Source organism: Amblyomma maculatum, chromosome 8, assembly GCF_055883805.1.
Source record: "Amblyomma maculatum isolate TAMU_Amacu chromosome 8, ASM5588380v1, whole genome shotgun sequence".
NCBI classification, from domain to species: domain Eukaryota; kingdom Metazoa; phylum Arthropoda; class Arachnida; order Ixodida; family Ixodidae; genus Amblyomma; species Amblyomma maculatum.
In genome coordinates this window covers 37183283-37209193 of record NC_139351.1, presented here as the reverse complement: position 1 = coordinate 37209193, position 25911 = coordinate 37183283, and the positions used below count along the sequence as shown (strand labels likewise).

Genomic DNA, 25911 nt, shown 5'->3' with positions numbered 1-25911 from the left:
TCATGGTTATGGTACCACAAGTTTGCCACGCTTGTGAGATAAAATATGACGTTGTTCAATTTAGTTTCGTCGTCCCATTTATTGTAGAGGCTCACCCGTTCGCAAGAAGTGCGGCAGTCTTCGACATCGTGCTTATCGGTCCCGCTGAAGATAGCCGGGTCCTGCTGGCGAAGGAAGCCGGCGCAGATGATAGTTGAACCCCCCTGCATGCCTTGGTGTCGGACGCCGTCTGGCATGGCAGGTGCAAGAATAGTGCGGCTGCGGAGCTCCAGGACCGACGTTTATAACCCGCGACTCTACCAAATGTAGAATGGGGGATTATTAAAAGTACTGGGACGCGATCTATAAGCACGCCAGGAACAGTCCACGTACGAGCAGATCCAGAGCACACACTGATGATGATGATGATGTCACTGGCGACAGCGCACAGGACCTTCTTCTTCGTCTTCGAATGTACATCTTTTTCTTTGCAACTGGAGTAAACTACAATCATCTTTGTGAATCGCGACCAGAGGACAAGAGAGATCGTGGAAGCGTACAATATCGCTAAGGCTGAAGCATGAGTCAGTGAGCCATCTATTCTGCTGACTGGGAAGGAACTTGCATTCTTAGATAGTAACGGCTAATCTTCTTTTCTGTCTTGGTACTTGATGTCCTTTTTCTTTCTGTAGTTTTCGTGAACCCTATATATTCTAAGCGTGGAATAAAACTTAAAGTATGTGTTATGCTCGAAGCAACAGGCCACAAGAAACAGAGTAGACAGGACAAGGCGCCTTACTCGGTTTCTTGTGTCACGTTGCTCCGCGCTTTAAACATACTTGAAGAAATGCACCAAATAGCCTCCAATAACGTCCTTGCAAGTGAAATAATAAAACGCTTTTGTTGCTAGTAAGTGCTCTTCCTGTGTGGTCTCTTCCTTCAGTGTTCTCGTTTTTTTACGCTTTAGTTTTCATTACGAATATTTACCAACATTTACCAATATTTACTGGATTGGAGGAGGTCAGTTTACATCCCCATTCCAAAGAAAGGCAGTGGCAAAGATTGTTCCAACTACCGCACGATCGCGCTTATTTCGCATGCTAGCAAGGTGATGTAGAAAATCCTCCAGGGTAGGCTGCAGCGGTATGTGGATCGGGAGCTTCCGGACGTGCAAGCTGGGTTTCGCAAGGGCAGAGGAACTAGAGACCAAATTGCCAACCTTCGATGGATCATGGAAAAAGCAAGAGAATTCCAGAAGCCCATGTACTTCTGCTTTATTGATTATGCGAAAGCGTTTGACTGCGTAGATCACAGTAGATTGTGGCAAGCTCTCCAGGAGATAGGAGTTCCAATTCACCTCATCTGTCTCCTCAGCAAGAGGCCACAGTCAGAACTGGGCATGGCCTTACTGATTGGTTCCCAATTGAGAAAGGAGTGAGACAAGGCTGCATACTGTCGCCCTGCCTATTTAACCTATATGCTGAGTGCATCATGAGGAAGGCCGGTCTGGACGAGTCATCAGCTGGAGTGAAGATTGCTGGAAAACGTATCAACAACCTTAGATATGCGGATGATACCACCTTAATGGCAGAAAGTGAAGTGGAACTCAAGAGACTTCTGATGCGCGTACAAGAAGAGAGTGAGAAGTTTGGGCTTAAACTGAACATTAAAAAGACAAAGATCATGGCGTCTTGCCCTATCAAATCCTGGAGCATAAAGGGACAAGAAGTGGAAGCTGTGACAAATTTTCTCTTCTTGGGCTCCAAGATTACCTCGGAAGGAGACTGCAGCCATGAAATTAGGAGACGCCTGCTTCTGGGAAGAAGAGCAATGGTTAGCCTTGACCGCCTAGTAAAGAGCAGAGACATTAGTCTGCCAACCAAGATCCGTATAACTCGTGCTATGGTCTTTCCAGTTGTGATGTATGGATGCGAGAGTTGGACTGTGAAAAAGGCTGACCACCGAAGAATTGACGCGTTTGAATTGTAGTGCTGGCGAAGACTCTTGAGAGTTCCTTGGACTGCCAGAAGATCAAATCAGTCGATATTGTCGACCATAAACCCTGACTGCTCATTTCAAATTCTAAAGTTAAAGCTCAGCTACTTTGGTCATCTGATGAGAAGAGAGGAGTCGCTGGAGAAAGATTTGATGTTGGGAAAGGTTGACGGTCGCCGGAGAAGGGGTAGGCAGCGAACGCGATGGTTAGATGGCATCCTCGAGGCAGTGCAGATGAAGCTATGTGATGTTAGGAAGATAGTGAGAGACCGGAAAGCGTGGCGTGACATGGTCCGTAGGGTCACGAACAGTCGGACACGACTGAACGACTGAACTGAACTGAACCAATATCCCAAACTTTTTGTCCTCCTTCAAGAAAGCATACACTTGCAGCTGAAGTTCTTGGAGAGAATCAGGGTTAGTAGACTATTCTTGGGTGTAAGAACGTATCATCAAAAAAATGGCGAGGAAACCACCGAGAGGAATGACGTACCTTGAAGCGGGGATGTCCCTTGCTTGGCGAGCTCGCAAGGACACGCCAAGATCCGTGAGGTGTTTGCCGGCCTCAGAGCAATCAGGCTCGCAAAGATGCCTCGTTCTCGAAGAGTACTGTCGATGGACCCTTTTCGCTAACGAAGGCGACGTCACTGCGTAGTCGACAGGCAGCCAGTGGTTCGTGCCGCAAGCGTGCGCAGTGAAGTGGTGCAACTGTGTCCTTGATGCACCACTGTGCGACCGAAGGAGACTGCATGCGAATAAAGGACTAAATGCGAATCGGTTTCTCGGCAGCCGTCGCTTCTGTTTTGCCGTCATGCATGCGTTGCTTCCGACGCCGAGAGGAAAAGGCGAGAGAGAAAGGCGTGCATAATTACAGCACCATCGCGGGACTCCCTTCTTTAGACGTCTATTGATTTTTCGTTGCCTTGCAGCCTCGCAGGCTATTCTTTCCTCTGGCTACAGGGCGTGGCCTCTTCGATCATCGCTACCTCGAAGTCCTTGTGCCGCCATCGGCTAGAATAGAGTAGGGACCACTAAATGCGGGCAGTGAAGTGTGCGATAACAACACAATCTTTAGGGCCTTGGCCCGTGCTGTGCAACTTAGTCGAAAGCCACAGTCTTTGAAAAGAGCCGTGAAGAGAGAAAAGAAATCAGAATAGCTTACCTTTCCTAGGTAAGATGTAAAACTTTTCGGCAGTTCTTTCTCGATGCTGCTGCCGTTGCGATCAATGCTTTTTTTTTCTTTTTGCAGAGAGCATGATAGTCAGCCATCGGAGCATCACTAAATTATTGCGGCTAAGTTGACCTCTTCCCTGTTATTCTACGTAGACCTGATGTCATCGCTGTGTCATGCTAATGCGTGCTGTTCCTCCGCAGAAATGCGTTTGTACAGTAGTGAGCAAAAACATGCTTGCAACTTTTCACAGAAACTCAAAACGTTACGTTCTGAAAGCGAAGTGTCTATTGCATTTCTCGATATACTCTGAAGCAATATTGCCTATTTTTTAACCGAGAATTGCTTGCTGGCGTAATGTTTTTGGCTTTAGTTAATTATTATTTTCGTCCTCTCATGGCTTCTTCCCCAAGCATTAATTTACAATTTCATCTATAGTATTACTAACTTACGCAAGTTCTCCGAGCTTCTTCAGGTGGCAGTTACCTAGATGAAATATCCTCGGCATTCGATGTATTAAAGATAACCCCTGTCGATTTCGCTAGAATATTTCTGTTCCTGAGATATGTACTAGCACCGCAAACAGACATGGAGAGAGGGAAGGAGACGAACACAGCGAGCGTTCAACTGAGATTTGTTGGAAAACAGGGGGATGGGGAATTTCCAATAAATCTCAGTTGAAAGTCAGCGCAGTGGATCACCAACTAGCCAAACAAAAGACTATTTCTGTTATTTTTGTGGCCTTTTTGTTTCTTTTTTTTTTGGCGCATTGTTCGTATTTACACGTCGGCATAATTCACGTACTTATGGTTAGGGTTACAAAAATAAATCTTCAGATGAGAGCACTATGTTCTTCTGCTTCCTTGTCTCTTGTTCGTTTGTCTGTTTACGCTTTCCGAAACATGACGAAGAACTATATATACAGGGAAGGTTCAGTTTGTCGTTCTTGACCGGAACGCTCCAGACAGGCTCTCTAACTGGACGAGAAAGACATCGTTCGTGTGAGCCGAAAGAATAGACTGTCTATTATCGAACTTTTAGAAATATCTGCGGAGGTGGTACGCTGTAAACTGGCTACATTGACTGTGAAACATCAAGTGTCATGTGCTGGGCTAAACTGATGGAACTGAAGCATCTATACAGTGTAGGTATACATAAGCTGTGCAGTAGATGTATAATTAAGCTTTAGGATCATGAACACCTGGCGTGGATAAGGAGCTGATAAAAGTAGCAGCTTTGCTTGACGACTCAAATTTGACGAATTGATAGGATCCCTTGCATGCATTGCCAAAAAGAACCTTATATGAGTCTCGTTATCAACTTTCCACATTGAAATAAAAATGTGCAAGTAGCCGGTGCCGATTATCTACTCTTGGCGTTGTCTCCATCAAATTCACGGGATCCTGAGCAAAAAGGTTTATCGGAGAATATTCCGAAAGCTTAAGTTTCCATAAGCACGCAACAATGTGGATATTCTTATACGCTTCAACAAAACTACGACCAAAGCACATCCCTGCAGTTGTGAAAAATTGGACCAGTCTGTTGAGGATACCTGAATAATAAATATCTGATATAGGCTTTGCGTTTTGTCCGACGGACGTATTCAGCACTACTGCGGAGAATTCAGCTAGTTGCTGGAAGATGTGCACCATAACCTTGGCGTTTATTTAAAGCTTCTTGGACACTCGGAGGTGTCAAATTAACCTAGATGGAAAAGGTTTGCGAGAAGCAGGGTCGGTTTATCCAGGGTTCAAATTAGCCGGGTCCTCCGTTCTCAGGGACCCCCCGGGAACAGGAAAAAAATATAGCACATTTCGAGGTTTGGTGCGAAAAATAGTCAAATCGTCTTCCTGATATTCAGCGATTAAAATTATAACTTATGTATTACAGTGTCGGATGCTTCAAAAGCTTTTCATCGAATCGTAAGGTTAACCAAATGCGGCCACATGTTTCGCCAGTCCAAGTACAAACCTTTATACTCGCCCAAATCGCCGAGAAAAGTAATCAAATGGTTTTAGCTGGTTCTAACTGTTTTCAGACGGCTTCAGCTGGTCCCAGCTGGTACTCAACTGGCATTAAAGTCTTGCAGGTACTTACCAGTTGGAGGTCAGCGTGTCCCAGCTGGCGGAAAATGGAATCAAACGCGTTCTAGTGGCTTGCAGTCGGCAGCCGGCTCCTACCAGCTCGTAAACCGAGTGATATCTGTCATTACTGCTGATGAAGTCAGCTGTACATGTGTTATTAATCACAGCGTAAGCAGTGATAGCTGTGACAGAAATCAATAAATTATTAGTTAGAAATTATGACTGCTCATAACTGACAGACACCTGAGTATTCGTCGCTGCTGTGAGCAGAAAGGCGAGATTTCCAGGTGGGTCAACGTTGAAGATGTCTTAAGAAACTCGGCCAGCTAAAGGCTCGAAAACTGTTATTGAAACGTAAATACCTTTATTCACTTGCTTAAACTCAGAATGAAAAAGCAGACATGTTATACGTGATATGTGTGACTTAGCTTAAAGAGCAGCTGCATCACTTTTCGAGAATTTCGCGATATTCAAGGATTCAAATCTACATAGGCTGTAGGTAATGCATGCAAAGTGTTTTTGCGCTAGCATTCAAACTGATGGCGTAATCGACGATTGCAGCTCGAGCTTCTCCTCACAGCACTAAAGTTCTGCCGAGAAGTTCAGTGATGACGTCACGGACGGTACTATTTCTGATGTTCGTTGCCTTCGCCCACGTTCTGCTGCACATTTTCTGACGGTGCTAATCAACATTTCAAGCGCTTTGTTTTGAGCAGACTTGTTTTCATTTCTTCAAACCAAGTGTGTCTATGCAGAAAACGTACCGGTACCGTCAATGACGTCATCATGCGTCGCTGTGGAGTGCGGTGAAGTCTGATAGCCGTGGCAATTTTAATCGCTAATTGCGCCATTGTTCCAAACGCTAGCGCCAAGAGATTTCGCATGCTTTAAGTACAAGTTCTAATCATTCAACTGCTTGAAACTCATCGAAATCTAAAACCGGTGCACCTTCCCTTTAAGTCTGCTTAAGAATGATAATGGTAAAAAAACAACAACTTTACAGGAGTGTTTTCATTAACTCTATCGTCATTATCATCGGTACTGTTTTGGTTTCTTTATGAGGTTCAACGTTCTAAAGCGACTCAGGTTACCAGGGATGCCATAGTGAAGGGCTCCAGCAATTTCGCCCACCTGGGTTCTTTAACGTGCACTGGCATCGCACAGCACACAGGCGCCTTGATTTTCGCCTCCATCGAAAAGCGGCCGCCGCGGTCGGGATTTGATCCCGCATCCTTGGGCGCAGTAGTCAAGCGCTCTAACCGCTGCACCACCGAGGCGGGGCTGTCATCGGCACAGTCATCATTATCGTCATCGTTTAGACGCACGGGCATTGTCATTTCCTACTATCATCATTATCACTAACTACAGCGTCATTGTCAACGTTATACTGTCACCATTAACACTAACTGCAACGTCATTTTCATTGCCACTAATATCCTTACACTAGACAAGGAGAATTATGATCTGCTTTTCCAAATGCTATAAAAAGCGGATGGCATTTAGGCACGTCGAAGAAAATATGCGATCGGTCAGGGACTTCATTGAAAGTGTAACATTTCTCAGAGATGTTCTCCCTAGTCAGCCTGAGCAGCCTCAGTTGATGGATGTGATTGACGGATTGATCAAAATGAAAACGTTTTACTACATCGCTTACGCCAAAGGTAAGCTTGTGATTTTTATGCCTGTATATATTGTTAACCGGCAATAAAGAAAGAAAGAATTACGATATGCTTCTCACGAGCCCGGCGTGGGGTAGTTCACGCTCAGCAGGTGATCGGAGGGATATTGATTCGATTCCCGGCCGACACAACAAATTTTAAAAGGAAAGTGCATGTACAATGTGCTAATAATATGCACATAATAATACAATAATAATACAATAATAAAACAATGTATGATATGCTTAAAGGCGGAGCTTAAGTGCCCATGCTATTTCCACTGCCCACCCCCTTTTCTTTTTTTTTTTTTTTTTTTTTTTACCGCCGTCTACGCGGCTGCTGCTGCTCGTTCGAACGAGCTGCATACGCTATTTTGCAAAATATAAATTTATTCTGCAAATTGAGAACAGAAATGAGTGTGATACTTGCAAATGGGCTTCCGTCTGTCTTTAATGTGCGAAATGTAAATATATTGCATTTTAAAATCTGCATAATCTAAATAAAATGTAAACCTACATTACTGGTTATTTGAGAGTGTTGAAGCTTTAATTTTTTGCCTGATAAGTATCTATGCCATTTTCTACAGGTGCCACCATTTAAAATAGATTTAGCGTCCCGCGTAACGACCGCGTTTGATGTAATACACATTATTTGCTGTACTTTAAATCAGCATATAGAACACAATATCGCAGTTTCTGTAGAACCACTGCCTTAGGCGAGCTTCAGTTTGTCTTTCTGGATGAATTCACAGAGGTATACATTGGGTGATTGGCTGCGTGTTTACGGTAAAAAATTGCCAATGTCTTATGAACAAGACCCATATTTACTTCGTGTGAATTATTCAAGAAAATAACCACTCGAGGAATTTATTTTTCATGAATGCACGTTCTGGTTTTTGAGGGAGGATGTTGGGTGTCCTGTTATTTCCTAGAACTCGGCCTGTTCGTGTACTCGGCGGGAAAGTTTATGCTCAGGCGATGCTCATAAACAGTCCGCAGACTCCGAGTAAATATGGCTTGTGTTCTCTACATGCAATTCTAAAATGCGTCAAGTCTCAAACATAACAACCTGGGGTGAATAGGGTGATGTGTATGTGTGTGTGTGCGTGCGTGCGTGCGTGTGTGCGTACTTGCGGGAGGGAGGGACTATTGCGGCCCTCCTCACCTTTATTAAACCGGGCCCTCACCACTGTTAATCCGCCCCTGCTGAGATGATGGAATTATTTCGAGAGGTCATTCTAAAATTGGTGCCTTATTTTGTAATGAAAATGAAACTTTTGTTGATATATTCAAGGAGTCTAGAAAGCAGTATTCAATAAATTTTTGTTGGAACGAACTGTTGTCAACATGACGTTAAAGACTGGTACATTCTTTTTGTGTAACTAGCCTGAGTATCTTTTCAATGGTGCACGAAGGGGGCATCTGCTAAAGGAGATGTTAGGTGCACTGTGAGGTGGAGAGGACTTCGAAAACATATGCTTAATCGTGCGTGGCATCGCCATGCCCGGAGAAAAATGGACCCTGGTAGTTGAATCGATGCGATGTGTCTGGACCTTAAGGCCCCAAAGTGGTGGAGCCAAAGTTGTGGAGGCAACACACCACTTCGGCTCTAGCTTCCCGTAGACCGCATCTTCGGGTTGAGCCGGCAGGGAAAATAGTCCGTCGTGTTTTTATATTATTTCTGCATACTGCAACGTCATTGAGCGATACAGCGCGACTGGGGGAATAAAACAGTCTAGTAGACGCCAAGCAGTGAGCATGTCCACTGCTGTACTGCTGCAATAACACAGCAGAGGGCACGGAAGCGGCACACAACGCAACATGCGACGAATCCGTTTAATTACGCTGCAAAGTTTCTCACCGCGGCTTTGAGAATGCAGTCAATACTGCTGGGCTGTGGGACAGCGACGCTGCTCAGACGTATTTCGACCGACTTCAATGGAGCGGTGCGTGTGAGCCTTTGCGTCTTCGTGGCAGTATACGATGCAGCCGTGACAGAATCTAAGCTTTCCGAATCCTGGTGGCATTTGACTAGGTGAACCTATACGATAGGCCGTACTTAATAGTGCCTTTAGGACCATATTAGGACATACTTAATAGGCGCTACTTAATGCTGCCTTAGCGAGGATTGCAACCTAGTGCTCAGATTGGCAGATGTCAGTAAACACAAAACAAATTGTTGTGATGACCGTAACACGCAAGAGGCAACCGTTCAAGTTCTCATATTCCGTGGGCGGCAGCGTGCTCGCAGTGGTAAACAGCTATAAATACCTAGGTATAAGCATAACACCGGATTTAAGGTGGAATTAACATATATCGGAAATTATAGAGAGGGCCATTTGGAAATTAGGTTATTTAAGAAGAACTCTGCGAGAATGTACAAACGAAGTAAAACTAATTTCGTACAAAACCTTAGTTCGACCACGAACCGAATGTGGATAAATTGTTTGAGACCCACACACTCGTGGCAACATAGACACGATGGAATCAGCGCAAAAGAAAGCAGCTAGGTTTGTATATCGATCATATGGTTGGCGTACTTCCGTGAGTGTTCTAGAGGCAGTCTACAAAAACGGCGTCAGGATGACCGATTGAAATGCATGCACTTGCTGTTTCATGATAAACTAGGTATCCGCAAACACGAGTATATAGAGCCTGTACACCGGCGAACCATCGAATCACATCATAGCAAAAAGCTTAAAGATTATTTCTGTCACACTGAAGCCTTCGCTAACTTCTTCTTTCCAAAAACAGCTCGTGAGTGAAACCGGCTTCCAGCCAGCATTGTAGAACGCCCTTCTACTGAAACATTTATGAAATCTCTCCAGTTGTGACTGTGGATTACGAAGTGTTCTTACGATTGCTTTATGTGTTTTTGTGCGCATCCTTGCAACATATCTATTCTCACTCGTGAGTTGGTTGTGAAATCAGCTTGTTGTGCCTTGATTTGTTTTACGCATGTCATGTTATGTTTTTCTCATCTTCCGCTCCTTCTTACACCCTCCCCTAGAGGCTAGCAGTACTGTGTAAATAAATAAATAAATAAATAAATAAATAAATAAATAAATAAATAAATAAATAAATAAATAAATAAATAAATAAATAAATAAATAAATAAATAAATAAATAAATAAATAAATAAATAAATAAATAAATAAATAAATCAAAGGCCTCGAGTTGGTGACTGTATCGGTTGCGTCAAGCAGGCACACGACACATCAGTAGGTTACACCAGGAAAGACGCCTGGTCGTTTATTTCGCATCGATTTATAGCAGCAGTGAGGCGTTATCTGGCCGCTTTCATAATAATCACCACCTGATAAATCATCCTTCTGCGAGGAAATTCCATTTGACCATCCACTAAGAGACTTTCCGGAATATGGCATCGTATGTCAGTCGTTTAGGTTCTGTGCGAGGCCGGGTTGTCCTGCGTGGAATGGTTGGCATGTTCCAGCAGCCGGGCCTGATGCGGCGAGCTCAGGGCTTGCAACAAGACCATCACGTAACTCAGAGTAACCAGGGGCAATACGCGGATTTTATGGTTTGTTCACTGCGGAGCCGATGTCCACATTGTCGTCGTCGCTGTCGTCAATGATTTGGTGTTCTCGGGTTCGCAGCAGATTTTCCCTACTTTGCCTTAGAATGTGGTCATTGTCCGTTCTCACGATGTGCGATCGTGAAGCCACCTTCTGGAGTACCATCACATTGCGCGACCATTGGCGGTCCCCGTGGACACGCAGCATGTTTCCTTGCTGCAGCGAAGGCAATGGCTAGTTGGCTGATCTCAAGGCAGAATAGCTTCAGTTGTAAGTCAGTGCTTTGTGTGTCTCGTCTTCCTTTGTTGTCCCTGTGTAGCTCGCGCTTTTCTGCCTTGAGAAAGATGTTGTATTCCCAATGACTGGAACGTTGGAAAAGTGATTCCGCGCCACAAACTTGGTGATAAATATCGCTCTGATAACTTTCGCCCTCTATCGCTCACCCGCAGTCCATGTAAAATTATGGAACATGTCATCCACTCTTATCTTATTGCCTTCTTGGAATCCTATTGCCTTTTCAGTAATGCCCGGCACGGCTTCTGCAAAACATGTTCATGCGAAACGCAACTCATATCTTTTAGAAACTACTTGCATTGCATTCTCGATCGAGGGTCTCAGGATGATTGCTTATTTATGGATTTTTCTAAAGCGTCTGTCAAGGTTTACCATGAGCTTCTTTTTCTTCTAAAATGCTGATTGAAAGCCATATTTTCCACATTGCTTGCGTGGTTGCATTCTTTTATATCAAAGCGAAGCCAATTCGTAACAGCCAATAATTTTCATTCAAATTCTTCGCCTGTTTGGTCGGATATACGTCGGAGTGGTCCGGCCTTGAGCCCCTCCTCTTTCTCACTTATATAAACGACTTACCAACTACTCTAATAACAACGACATATGCGCTCTCCAGTGAGATATTACCAAGGTTTTATGGATTGGTGTAGCGTAAAGACTATGAAGCCAAACATTACTGAATGCAAGCATCTGCCTCTCTTTCGTCTATCTAGTGCGCAGTCTGCCTACAATGTTGTCACATGCCTAGCACCGCGCGGCCTCCACGCTGTGCTGAAACGACGACGAGATGGTTATTGGAGCGTGGAGTGCGCTCTAGCTGTACTTGGTTCGAAGATTGAAAGAACGCTTCGTTAGTCGACCTGCACGTCGCTCTACGTGCACACAGCGCCTACTCGCACGTCTGCGGCTCTTTTGGTCTTCACACTGGTGGATGTGCCATGAATGCTACCTTTTGCGGCAGAAAACGCGACGCATCTACCTCTTGTGACCACCGGTGGGCATCGTACAAGCCGTGGGCTTCGAAGCTTGTCGCCCGAAGGCCTTTCCTCTTGACGAAACTCCCCTGCAGGACCTCTCCAGCAGAAGTGGCAACGTTGCCGCCTGCCCATACCGCGAATTCTCTTCTTGCTGCCCCCGCCTACGTCATCCTGCAGACCCATCGAACCCCAAAGCCATTCCATTGCGACTAATTCGAGGGAGATGAAGACTGGCTGGCTCAGTTCGAACGGGTCGCCGCATTTAACAACTGGGACGACGCAGCAAAACTTCGGAACGTTTACTTCAGCCTTGAGGACGCTGCCCAGACGTAGTTCGAGAATCGCGAGGCCACATTGTCCATCTGGCCGGGCTTCCGACGTCAGCTCCTGATTGTGTACACCATTTAGCAGTGTCGGGGCAGTTATTTACGCAGGTCTTTCACTTTAAGGAGTAATCAAGTGCGGTACACACGTGTGACGGTCACGGTGACAGAGCGTCAAAAAAAGCATCCTTCATTCATCGACTATCGTCAGCCGCCAGCGCCACCGACGTAAAATGTGATCTCCCGCCCCCCAGAAAGACTACATAAGAACCGACACCGGACAGCATCGACCATTTGGCAGCCAGTGTTGCGGCAGTGAACAAGCCATGACTATCTTGCGCTCTTCACGCAGGTTAGTTAGTTGTCATCGAATCTTTTTTGTACATTTTCTGTCGCAACCACTGCTGCCAGTAGTTTCACTGCCAATTGTTTCGCTGTCAAAATGCCAAACGCGGAATTGGCAAGAGATGTTGACGAAATGAAAAAAGAAGTGCATGAATTGCGGAGCCGCCTTGCCCTGTTCAATGAACTCTATGAGGAAATGAGAAACAAGCAAGCTGACTTAACAAAAGAAAATAAGGAACTTGCCCGTTGCAATAAACAGTTGGCACAACGTTTGGATGAACAGGAGCAATACTCCAGGCTAAATAACAATACAATAACAATAACAATACATTAACAATAACAATAAATACAATACATGAACTTCGAGAGGCCCATTTACAAGCACAATACCTCCGATTAGCTGCTACAACTACCGGACGACATATACTCACTAAGCTAGGCATCACTATTCCTGCAAACAATTCATCCCTATTAACACTCCCTAGCCACATTTACACTTCAATCTATGTCAAACTATTACCGCGGAACGTGCACCCCCACTATGACCAAGGTCGCAGGAAGGCGCGCGCGGCAGCGCTCCACAAATGGTACGGGAATGAGCCCGATGCCGTTTGGGTAGATGCCGCCTGCGATGAGAGCGGAGCCACTGCAGTTGTCCACAACCCCCACATTTCCCCTTAACTATTGAGCTTCCTTCAGGCACGACCCCTGAAGAAGCCGAGGAGACCGCTATAGCTATTGCTCTGGCATACACCGATGCCAGTTACATACTCAGTGATTCAAAAACTGCCATTCTAAATTATGCCAGGGGCCGGGTTCATCCTCCGGCGCACCGCTTGCTGCACATGCCCACCTCCCACCTCCCACGACGGATTGAGCTCATCTGGGTGCCTGCGCACTCGGGAAATCCCGGCAACGAGGCTGCCGACTCCTTAGCCCGAGGGTCTAGAAACCGGGCACACGCGGACCTCGTGGGGGATTTCTCGAAGGATCGTATGCACTCGTTTGCTGAGTTCACCGCAAACTCCCGCGCTGAGCGCCTCATCTATCCGTCACCCCACCCATCCCTCACTATCAGAGAGCAGTCAATCTGGCGTCGTCTGCAGACACGAACTCTACCGACACCAGCTCTACTTTCTAAATTTAAGCCGGTATCCCCCATATGCACTTTGTGCTCCCACCCCAAGCCCACTCTTACCCACATTCTTTTATCCTGCCCTGCGTCTCCTCCCCCCGCCGGGCCGGTGCCTCTCCGAACCTGGGAGGACTGGGAGACCTCACTGCGATCAGCGGACCCGGCCAGGCAGAAGACCGTCGTCAGCCGGGCCGCTTACGTCATGGATAAACATAATATGAACGTTTAGATCGTGAGTGGGGTCGTGCGGAGACCCAGGAGGCCTGCGTGCCTCTAATTCTTCTGCAAATAAAGTTTTTTCCTCCTCCTCCTCCAGTTTCGAGCACTGACTTAGAAGTTGCTCATCGAGACAACGACGACAAGCCCATCTGAGTGAATGATCATCTAACCCCAGAGAACAAACGTTTGCTTGGCAGAGCACTAACGCTGAAAAACAAAACAAAACTGGGAGTTTGTGTGGGTGGGTAACGGCCATATCAAGGCAAGGAAGACCAAGGAAAGTGAAGTCTACCGTATCTCTGGGGCTGATGATCTGTCTGTTTTCACGTAAACCGTGCACCACACATCGATAATCATTATGCTCTACTCACTATCTTAAAAGCCTTCTCCTTAATTCAGCTAATACCCATAAGTCTATTATTCATTTTAATTCTCGCCGTTTACCAAGTCACTACGATGACTTAGTAAACTTTTTAATGCTCGCTGATCGCGCGTTTTCACTAATTTGTCATTCTGAGACATGGCTGTCGTCTGACGATGATGGGCTATTTGCTTTACCCGGCTATCAAAATGAATACTGTCATAGGTCAACTGACCGGCACGCCGAATCTGCAATCTTTATCCCTAACGCTCTATCTTACAAACGCCGTCACGACATCATGTTTCATACAGAAAAGTGCGAATCAGTTTGACTAGAATTTGACAAATCGATTTTTGCTTCAAACAAAAACACTATCATTGGTAGTATCTATCGCTCACCTTCCGCATCTTACGAGCACTTTTGTCGTGAACTAGACGTCATCTTTCAAAATTTGAGTCGTGAAAACATGAACATTGTCATCTTAGGTGACATTAATCTTGATATAACTGACATTTCTGATAGCTCTTGTTCATTATACACAAAATGCTTGCTCAGCCACGGATTGGGATCATTATTAGTCACCTACGCGCATCACTCATCAAGGCTCAAGCACTCTCATTGATTATGTACTATCAAATGTTATTACGCCTCAGAGCGCATCATGAACCATTACCCTATTTTTCTGTGAATCGATTGCCCTAATAAGGCGACCCCCAGAATACGCCATACGCAATCATTCAATCGATGTCGGTTTGTTGAGATAGTATCTGAGACTAACTGGGATAGCATATTACAAGAAACATGCGCCAATAACGCGTTCAGTAAACTTTCCGTGAAGCTCAAATAAATAATTAGCTGATGCACATCTATAAGCCCCATAACTCATTGATATTCAGTTCCGCAGAACCCATGGATCACCAACAGCCTTCTAAACTGTATAAAGAAAAAAATAAACTCCTAAAAAAGTTTAGGACACAGACATTTAACTTTCACCTAAAACAGCGCTTTCAAAAATACTCGGATATTCTTTCCGTTGCACTTAAACGCTGTAAACAAGAATACTATCAAAATGAGATACTTAGAAATGGAAATGACACTCGTAAGAATTGGGAAACGATTAAAGAATTTTTGAATTTAGCTGAAAATAAAATAAGCATAACAAAAACTTCTGATGGTGAGAATACTTTAACTAATCAATCCGACATTGTCAATGCTTTTAATTCCTTCTTATCGCGCTGCGGTTCCTTGCCTCCAAGGAGATTCTGTAGCCCTAGTCGATGCCCTCATTCTTTCTACTTACGTCCTACTTCACCAGATGAAGTCTTTCAGTCAATTTCTAGCCTAAAATATACTACTGCTGTAATCGATGAAATTCCGTCTTTCAATATAAAGCTGGTTGGTTTTGAGCTGTCAAATGTTCTTAGTCACGCAATTATTCTAGTATTTAGGACTGGTGTTTTTCCCGCCGAACTTAAAAAGGATAAGGTCATACCGATCTATGTTTAACTAATTACCATCCAATTACTATATTACCTTTCTTTAGTAAAGTAATAGAAAAGCTAATCGTCACCCGCATAATGAACTACCTCCTAAAGTTCAATCTGTTAGCAGATGAGCAATTTGGATTTCGCCCTGATTACTCCACAGACAGAATTAAACAATATTTAGATAACGTTTTTACCGGTGCTGTTTTCTTAGATTTCACTAAAGCATTTGACACAATTAGCCATACAATACTGTACACTAAATTATAATCTCTTGGCATCTGTGGAGCTGCTTTAGTTCTTTTATGTAGTTATCTTACTAACCGTACACAAGTTGTCCCGTTACAAGAAACGCTCTCTGATCCTGTAGCTATAAATTTAGATGTGCCACAAGGTTTCATTTTAGGTCCACTTCTTTTCCTTATTTACATCAATGAAATGCCTTCCTCCCTAACTAACGTGGATGATACGATTTTCACTGAGGATGGTAATCTCACAGGCCTAACAAACAAATTAAACATAGACTTAGAGAATTTTATTTTATGGTGCCAAAATAGCATGCTACAATTTAACCCTACAAAAACCACCTTCATGATATTCCGCAGTCATCATAAGCAAATTATCACGCACCCACACATTTGTCTGGGAGATCATATTATCTCTGCCTCCGAATCCGTTACATTTCTCGGCATCACGCTCGATTGTCATCTATAGTTTAATTTACACACCAAATCTGTCAGTAAAACAATTTCATTTGGAACAAGGGTGTTAATAAAAACTAGACATTTTTTTCTACGCCATGTTATCTTATCACTATATTATGCCTTCATTAAGTCACCTTAATTATTGCATATCATCATGGGGTAATACCTATTCATGCTGTTAAGCGGGGATCCAGGCACATGGTAGCGGGCACTAGTATCGAGCAGGACCGGAGTAGGGGTGGCCTAGCTTGCATTCAGCTGGTCAGCAAAATCACTTTCTCTTCCTCCTTCTCGGTGATCTGCCCACTTAATGGGAACCTCTTTACAACCTGGCCCCCGCAGAAAAGAGGAGCCATCCTGGCGACTCAAGGAGACGAAAGGAATGCGGGATCGTAGTAAGGCTTCAAACGGTCGACGTGAACAATCTCACGCCCACGGCGGCGAAGGTCGGTGGATGCGGCGAGCGGTTCAATTAAGTAATTCACGGGAGAAGTCTGTTGGAGCACTACATAGGGTCCGTGGTACTTGGAAATAAACTTGCTGCTCAGACCGGGTGGTGTCGATGGGACCCAGAGCCACACGTAGGAACCGGGAGAAAATTGGTGGACAGAGTGGCTGCTGTCGCTGTGCGCTTGTTTCTGGGCTTGCTCGTCCGGAGTGAGCGAGCCAGTTTGCGACATTCTTCAGCGTGCCTGGCAGCTGCTGAAAGCGATGTATACTCCGAGATATCACGACGGTAGGGAAGGATGGTGCCGAGTGGATACGAAGTTTCACGCCCGTACAGCAGAAAAAATGGCGAGAATCCTGTAGTTGCTTGAACGGCGGTGTTGTAGGCGTAGGTTATAAAAGGGAGAATCTTGTCCCAATCGGAGTGATCGGAGGCGATGTACTTGGACATCATGTCACCTAGTGTGCGATTGAAGCGCTCTGTCAGTCCGTTGGTTTGAGGGTGGTACGCGCTGGATGTCCGGTGGATGGTTTGACATTCGCGTAGGAGCGCTTCGACAACCTCGGATAGGAAAGATTTGCCTCGATCATGTAGAAGTTCTCGGGGGGCACCGTGCCGCAGAATGAAATGATGAAGAAGAAAGGACGCGATAGTGGGTCTGTGGCATCCTGAAGTGCTGCTGTCTCCGCATAGCGAGTAAGGTGATCGACGGCCACGATTATCCAACGATTTCCTGCAGGTGTGTACGGTAGAGGTCCATACAAATCGATGCCAACACGATCGAATGGTCGGTATGGGCACGGAAGGTGCTGTAGTGGAGCCGGCTGATGGAGAGGAGGCGGCTTGCGACGCTGGCAATCAATGCACGAACGCACATACTTACTGACGAAGGTATACATACCGCGCCAGTAAAAGCGCTGTCGCAACCGTTCATAAGTCTTAAATACACTCACATAGCCACACTGCGGATCGTTGTGATAAGATGCGCAGATATCACTTCGGAGGTGGCGAGGTACGACGAGCAGCCACTTACGGCCATCTGGCATATAGTTGCGTCGATAGAGAAGATGGTCACGAAGGGCGAAATGCTGCGCTTGACGACGAAGGGCGCGAGGAGCCGGTGAAAGTGACGAGTTCGTAAGAAGATCGATTAGTGATGTAAGCCACGGATCCTTGCGCTGTTCTGATAGCATGTCGTTGATGGACAAAGAAGACAAGGCGGAGCTGGAGGCAGGGGACAACGGAGCGTCAGGCGACACTGGCGAGCGGGATAAAGCGTCTGCGTCGGAGTGCTTACGCCCTGTACGATAGATGACTCGGATATCATACTCTTGTAGTCTAAGCGATCAGCGGGCGAGACGGCCGGTGGGGTCTTTTAGTGACGACAACCAACATAAAGCGTGGTGGTCCGTAACAACATCAAATGGGTGCCCATACAAGTATGGCCGAAATTTCTGAAGCGCCCAAACAGTTGCCAAGCATTCCTTTTCTGTCACCAAGTAGTTGGTCTCGGCCTTGGTCAGCGTTCGACTTGCGTACGCCACAACGTATTCATCAACACCGGGTTTTCGTTGGGGAAGAACAGCGCCGAGGCCGGCGTCGCTGGCATCGGTGTGCACTTCGGTAGGAGCAGCCGGATCGAAATGGCGCAATACGGGGGGTGAGCTAAGTATCGTGCGCAATTTTGTAAGAGCAGTATCGCAAGCCGGCGACCAGGCAGATCTTTGTGGGCGCTGAGAAGTCGCGTCAGAGGAGCAATGATGGTCGCAAAGTTCCGAACGAAACGTCTAAAATAGGAGCATAAGCCTATGAAGCTTCGTAGTTGCTTGATAGATGTTGGCTTCGGGAACTCAGCGACAGCGCGGAGTTTAGATCGATCAGGAAGGATGCCATCCTTGGACACTGAATGCCCTAAAATAGTAAGTTGGCGAGCGGCGAAATGGCACTTTTTCAGATTGAGCTGCAGCCCAGCGTCGCTAAGACATTGCAAGGCAGTTTCAAGACGAGTTAGGTGGGTCGCGAAGTCGGATGAAAATACGACGATGTCATCCAAGTAGCAGAGACATGTGTGCCACTTCAAACCGCGAAGAATATTGTCCATCATGCGTTCAAAGGTTGCGGGCGCGTTACACAGGCCAAAAGGCATGACGTTGAACTCATAGAGCCCGTCGGGGGTGACAAATGCTGTCTTGGGGCGATCGTCTTCAGCCATTGGAACTTGCCAGTAGCCAGATCGTAAATCGATTGAAGAGAAAAATTCTGCTCCATGCAAAGTATCCAGCGCGTCGTCTATGCGTGGTAGCGGATAGACGTCCTTTCGTGTGATCGCATTAAGGTGGCGGTAGTCCACACAGAATCGAATAGACCCGTCTTTCTTCTTGACTAAAACGACCGGGGACGCCCAAGGGCTACTGGAGGGCTGAATAACACCTCTACTGAGCATCTCATCGACTTGCTCATCAATAATGCGGTGCTCTGAGGCTGATACACGATAAGGACGTTGGCGTAACGGGGCATGCGTACCGGTATAGATGTGGTGGGCAACAGTTGATGTCCGACCCAAGGATGGCTGCTGGATGTCAAAGGAAGTTCGGTATCGGTTCAGCAAGTCGAAGAGCTTGGCGCGTTGATCTAGAGCGAGAGCACTGTCGATGGCTTTGTCAAAGGCAGCAAGAGGCGATGAAGGAGACGAGGAACGAGGTGGGCTAAGGGCACTTATGCTGTCGGAGAATGTGTCGGCACAGGCGGAGAGAAGCGGCGGGACGTTAACAAAATTTTCTGATCGAACAGGGTCGGCATGCCCGACGCACTCGCCACATAGCAACGTGAGTGGATAGAACGAATCGTTAGTAATGGCTAGTTCGGTGCGGCCGCTTCGTACACTAAGGACGGCGCAGGGTAGGGGAAGACAGCGTCGTGAGACGAAAAGGGAAGATGGGGTGAAGAGCACTGTACAGTCTTGAAGAGAGGGACAGTTTATAGGCACAATAGCGGCAGATAAAGGCGGGATATTAGTAGCATCCGCAATGTGGCATTTGGCTTCCCCAATAACGCTAACGGCGGTCGGTGCGGTGCTCAGCGGAGAAAGCTCTACCTCGGCACGAGCGCAATTAATTACGGCGCGTTTGCGACACAAGAAGTCCCACCCTAAAATAATGTCATGGGAGCAGTCACGGAGAACGATAAAACTGATGACATAGAGAACGTCCTGAATGGTGACTCGAGCCGTGCAGGTACAGAGCGGTGCGATGTGCTGAGCAGTGGCGGTGCGCAAAGAAATCCCAGAATACGGCAAAACAACTTTTCGTAACAAGCGGCACAGTCTAACGTTAATAACCGACACAGCAGCACCAGTATCCACAAGCGCAAGATACAAACATTTTCAATGGTAAGTTCGTATAAATTATTAGGTGGCGAAGCAGGACTTTCACTTGTCGACGAAAGCGCAGTTCTTGCCTGCGAAACTGCGTCTAGTGGTTTTCCGGCATTGGCGAGGTAGAGCGACGACGCATCGGTGACGGCGAGCGACGACGCGGAGAGGTTGAGCGATGGTCGTGCGAGAAGTGGTCAAAGTGAGATGAGGGCTGAGGTGGCGCACGGGGTGGGGACGGCGGCTGTGCGTAGGCAGCCGGGCTCTGATCGAAAGCGTACGGTGTCGGGCGACGTCGGCACAGGCGTTAAACATGGCCGGGGAGACCACATGCAAAGCAAATGGACCGATTGTCAGATGTGCGCCAAGGGCGTAGAATAGGTGGCGCACGACGCTGAGTGAAAAATGCGCGCTGAGGCGGACCATGCGATGGCAAAGGCGTAGGAGGGGGTGGTCTTGCGGCAACCTCAGCATAGGACAGTGGAGTGGGTGCGGACGTCGGAACAGCGTCGGCATGAATGAGCGGAGCTGTCAGTGGTGTGGAATGAGGAGTAGGTTGTCGAGGGGGCGGAAGTGCTTCGGCAACTTGTTCCTGAATAACCTGGCGTATGGTCGGAGCTAGGTGTTGAGCTGGAATGCGGAACGTTTGAAATTAGCGATAATTGCCGTGCAACTTCTTCCCGTACGAAGTCTTTAATTTCTTGAATTAGTGTGGAGCTGACAGGGGCGTCAGACATAGCCGCGATCGTGGCTTCAGGTTGTCGAGGGACGATGCGTTGCCGACGAAAGTCATCGTAGCTTTGACTCATCGTGACAACTTCACTTACAGTACGGGGCTCTTTTACCATCAGAATGTTGAATACGCCTTCGTGGATGCCCATCATGATGTGGCGAATCTTCTCGGCTTCAGTAATTGATGCGTTTACACCATGACACAGATCTAAAACGTCCTCGATGTAGCTGGTAAAGGTTTCTCCTGTCTGCTGGATCCGCTCGCGCAAACGGTGTTCGGCTTGAAGCTTGCGGACTGCAGGTCTACCGAAAACATCAACAAATCGGGATTTGAACGAGGCCCAAGTTGGAATGTCAGCCTCGTGATTTGTGAACCATAACTTTGCTACTTGGGTCAGGTAGAAGATCACGTTGTTAAGTTTTAGGATGTCATCCCACTTGTTGTGGGTGCTTACGCGTTCATACGAAGAAAGCCAGTCCTCGACGTCCTGATCGTAGGTACCGCTGAAGACCGGCGGGTCCCGCTGGCGAAGCAGCCCGGAGCATGGAATAGAAGGGGCCGAGGTAGCGGGGCCGGTGGTGTTAGTGCTGGAGTCGGTCATTGAGGTAGGAATTCGGCGGCTGCGGAGCTCCAGGGCGTATAAATGGAAGAGAAATCCCGCGACCTCCACCAAGTGTTAAGCGGGGATCCAGGCACTGGTAGCGGGCACTGGTAGCGAGCAGGACCGGAGTAGGGGTGGCCTAACTTGCAGTCAGCTGGTCCGCAAAATCACTTTCTCTTCCTCCTTCTCGGTGATCTGCCCACTTAATGGGAACCTCTTCTTTAGAATGCCATTTATCATGTATTTCTCATCTTCAAAACCAAGCGCTTCGAATTATATCGTTCAGCCCATACACAACCTCTGCTTCATCCCTTTATTCTGACCTAAACATTCTTCCTTTGAAATGCCTCCTTAATCTTAGGTTAGGGCTTCTAATTTACGTTGCTCGCAATGATAATTGTCAACTTCTCTGTTTCTCTGAATCTTTCCTCGCTAATAGTAGTAACACTCGATTCTCTGAACAAAGTAATTGCTACTATCAAAAGTAAACACAAATTATAGAAAACAAATTACTTTTTTCTCCACCATAAAAACTTGGAATTCATTACCACTAGCAGTTAAATAAGCCCGTTCGCAACCCGCTTTCTACACTCTACTAAAAAGACATCTCTTATCAAACAATTCAGCTTCATACCCTACTGCCTTAACCGCATTTTCTGTTCCCCACTACGGCAGCAAACGGTCAAAGTGTTTGTCATTGTGAATATTCTTATCTCTCCGCTTCAGTTATTATTATCTTTGCATCCATCCATTGCCCATTCTGTGTCTGATATCTTTTGCGTTTTTCATAATGTTCTTGCGCTTTGCCTGTTGTATGCCTTTGCTTGCTTTTTTTTCTTTTTTGTTTGTTTGAAAACTTACGCCCGGTAACTATTGTGCAACTTATTTATTGCCGAAATTTTACTAATAGGTTTCAATTTGATTATATTTTTTTTCAAATCCTCTGCCACATTTGTGTATTTATCTCATGTATTCCTGATGAGAGGTCCCCCAGGCAGTCTTACTTTGGGACCTCCTACTGTGCAAACTTTTTTTATGCACTTATAATTGATTTGTACTTCATTTTAATAAACCTGCAAACCTGCAAACCTTCAAACCAGCGACGGCCAGGAGAATTCAAGCGGGCTGTGAAATCCTATATGCAATTCCCAAATGAGAACAGCAATGTATGTCGAAGATGCCACGCGTCGCTGCAATCGCGTGGACCCCAAAGTACGAGAAGACAAGAAACAGCGGCACCTGATGCATGTGGTGAAATAACAGTTGTTTTGAGGCCTCATATGAAATCCACCTGCCACCGTCGCGGCGTTTTTGACTGACGCCGTCCTTATAGAAAGACTGCTGCAGCAGCGCTCAAGCCAGTACGCCCGTCCATCGGCCCCAGTGCCCACGTTATACAACTTGGACCAAATTGACTGCGACCTTCCAAATTATCTGAGTTCTCTTCATGAACTAGTCCGCTCCGTTGTCCGCGAGATTCAAAAACTTCAGGAATCTTTTTCCCTTTCTGTGAATTCCTTGAGTAGCGTAACCCGCGAGGAAGTCCACCACATATTGAGGGCACCAGTCATTATCGGCACCCGTCCAGCCTATGCGGACATACTGCGCCGTTCTACCCCACTTCTTGATCCACCGAAATGGTTACACTGCACTCTGCTCAACTTGTTCCCTACTGGGCGGAACGGCGCCAGGCGCCACGGAAATGTGACTTCTGGCGTGCTGTCAATCGACAGCCTCTCTATGCCACTGTGGCGAGGCCGGTCACCTCTACCGGCGGTGCCCCTACCGTGAAATGGGACTACGCGGGTTGTACACGGCCTGGCGAGTGGCCACATTAAATTTGCCGAGTACATCACTCGCCAGGACTGTCCGCCGTTTTCGCCGCGCCGCCAATTGCGTTCACCATCGCCTCGTCGGTCTGTTTTGCCGCTGCACGAAGTAGGTCCTCCATAGTGGTTTACCGCGCTAATACCTAGAACGACAAGAAACACAACACAGAGCCCCCGTCGGGAAAACTAGCTCCGGCGACCTTTGAAGGCGAAGCCGCCGAATGCTGATTCTCCGAAAGCTTCCACCACCGCACCGATCCCATCTCCTCGAAAACCACCATACCACCGACCAGCATTTATCATCTGACCATGGGAATCACTCCAAAGCGGACCGCTGCGCAACCTCGAACATCCCTCGCCGCCGCACCGCTGGGATTACACTAGAACAGATCGCCACATCACCGAACGTCTCCCGTCTCAGCACTGCGTGAATCCTTCCGAAGCCGACTAGCGCACCGCCGAACAGTTCCTTCCGCCGCACCAAGTGAATTACTTTAACACCGATTCGACATCGGTGAGCTCTACAAACGATTGTACCATTCTAGTCGATACGCAGGAAGTCAGCGCTTTAATGGACACAGGTGCGAATTATTCTATTCTTAGCGGACGACCTGCGATGGCCCTGAAAAAAGTGGCGGCGCCGTGGGAAGGCCCCCACATACGTACGGCCGGAGATCATGTTGCGCACCACGTGGCATGTGTACGGTCTGAGTTACATGCATGGCTCCACATTCGTTGCCACTGTTCTAGTTCTGCACGAATGCTCTCGCGATGTTATCCTGGGCATCGATTTTCTCCTCGAGCACGCTACCACGGTAGATTTGCCGCGAATCGTTTAGTAACGTTCGCCACTGCGATGGCGACAGAAAAGCTTAAGCTCAGTGGGTTTCGATCTGCACTGCGAATCGTCGTCATCTAAAGTGCGACAAACGTCCATCGTGAAACACAGAATTATTACGCATGAAGGCGCTCGACCCATCCATAAGCAGCCCTATTGTGTGTCTCCTTGCGAGCGAGACGCTATCCATAAGAAAGTCCATGACTCACCGATGACGGTATCCGACCATCAAGGCATCCACGGTCATCATCTGTCGTTCTTGTCAAGAAAAAGGACGGCACACTGCGTTTCTGCGTCGACTGCGGAAAGCTGAACAGCGTGAAAGTCGTTTCACCATAGACAACTCCCTGCACAGACTTCGGTACGCTGTCTTTTCTTCAGTAAATTTACGAAGTGGTTATCGGCTTATTGAAGTTGATGAGAGAGTTTGGGAGAAAACTACTTTCGTCACATCGGATTGGCTTTTTGAATTTCGTGTCCTCCTCTTCGGGCTGTGCTGCGCTCATAAAACCTTCCAGAGGATGGTGGACACGGTGCTCACTGGTCTAAAGTGGCAGACATGGTCTTCATATACTTGGATGTTAAGCACAAGACGTGGGAAAAAACCTGCCACACATCGCCTTCACTTATACAATACCGCGAGGCAGGAAACTATCCGCTTTACCCCATTTCGACTGGTGCATGTAGGGAGGTGCACATGTGTTTTAAACGCCATGCTGCCATGCGGTGATTAAATCACATCAGACGCTGGCGAATTCGTGGAACAATCAGAATGAGCACGCCAGCTATCCCGCTTGCAAATCAAGAGACAACAAGCTGCCGATGCCGGGCATTACAACCTACGCCACAGGGACGTGCACTATGAACCGGGTGACCAGGTGTGGATGTCAACCACCATGCGTCGCAAGGACGTGTGTGAAAAGCTCCTGCATCGGTATTTTGGCCGTACAAAGTCCTCCGCCGCGTGGGCAATGTTAACTACCAAGTTGTGCCTTAAGGAACTGCGACAGTGGGTCATCGGCGTCAGCGGCGCGAAGTCGTGCACTCAGTGTCATCATTTACTTTTCACGTGACTGTCATCGACACTGTGCTTACCACCTATCTGTCCTTTGCCCATATTGTCCAGATTGTGTAATGCTTTTCTGTGTAGTGATTGTGTGCTTAGTTTTCTCTTCCGCGTTTCTTTTTAGCATAACGCCTTAAGCATCGAGACTTGTTTGTGAGGGTGGAGGGGAATGGCGCATGCCTAACATCACGCGGTCTCTCCGCTGGGCCACAACGACGACGAGGTGGTCGTTGGAGCGTGGATAGCGCTAAGCCTGGACCTTGGAAGAGAGACGTGGATCGGCCTGCAAGTCACTGTACGTCCGTACAGCGCCTACTCGCACGTCTGGGGCCCTTTGGGTCGTTGCAATATTAACGGTATAGACACACACACACACACACACACACACACACACACACACACACACACACACACACACACACACACACACACACACACACACACACACACACACACACACACACACACACACACACACACACACACACACACACACACACACACACACACACACACACACACACACACACACACACACACACACACACACACACACACACACACACACACACACACACACACACACACACACACACACACACACACACACACACACACACACACACACACACACACACACACACACACACACACACACACACACACACACACACACACACACACACACACACACACACACACACACACACACACACACACACACACACACACACACACACACACACACACACACACACACACACA

General features: G+C 47.0%; 1 protein-coding gene across 1 annotated transcript in view; it reads right to left on the bottom strand.

Moving 5' to 3' along the window:
• The window catches only part of LOC146180990 (uncharacterized), a 30051-nt gene that overhangs the window by 1949 nt on the left and 2191 nt on the right, over positions 1 to 25911 (bottom strand). Inside the window, exon 2 of the mRNA XM_084575681.1 lies at positions 20885 to 21335. Coding sequence (XP_084431807.1) covers positions 20885 to 21335 — 451 coding nt within the window. The remainder of the gene's footprint in view (positions 1 to 20884; positions 21336 to 25911) is intronic.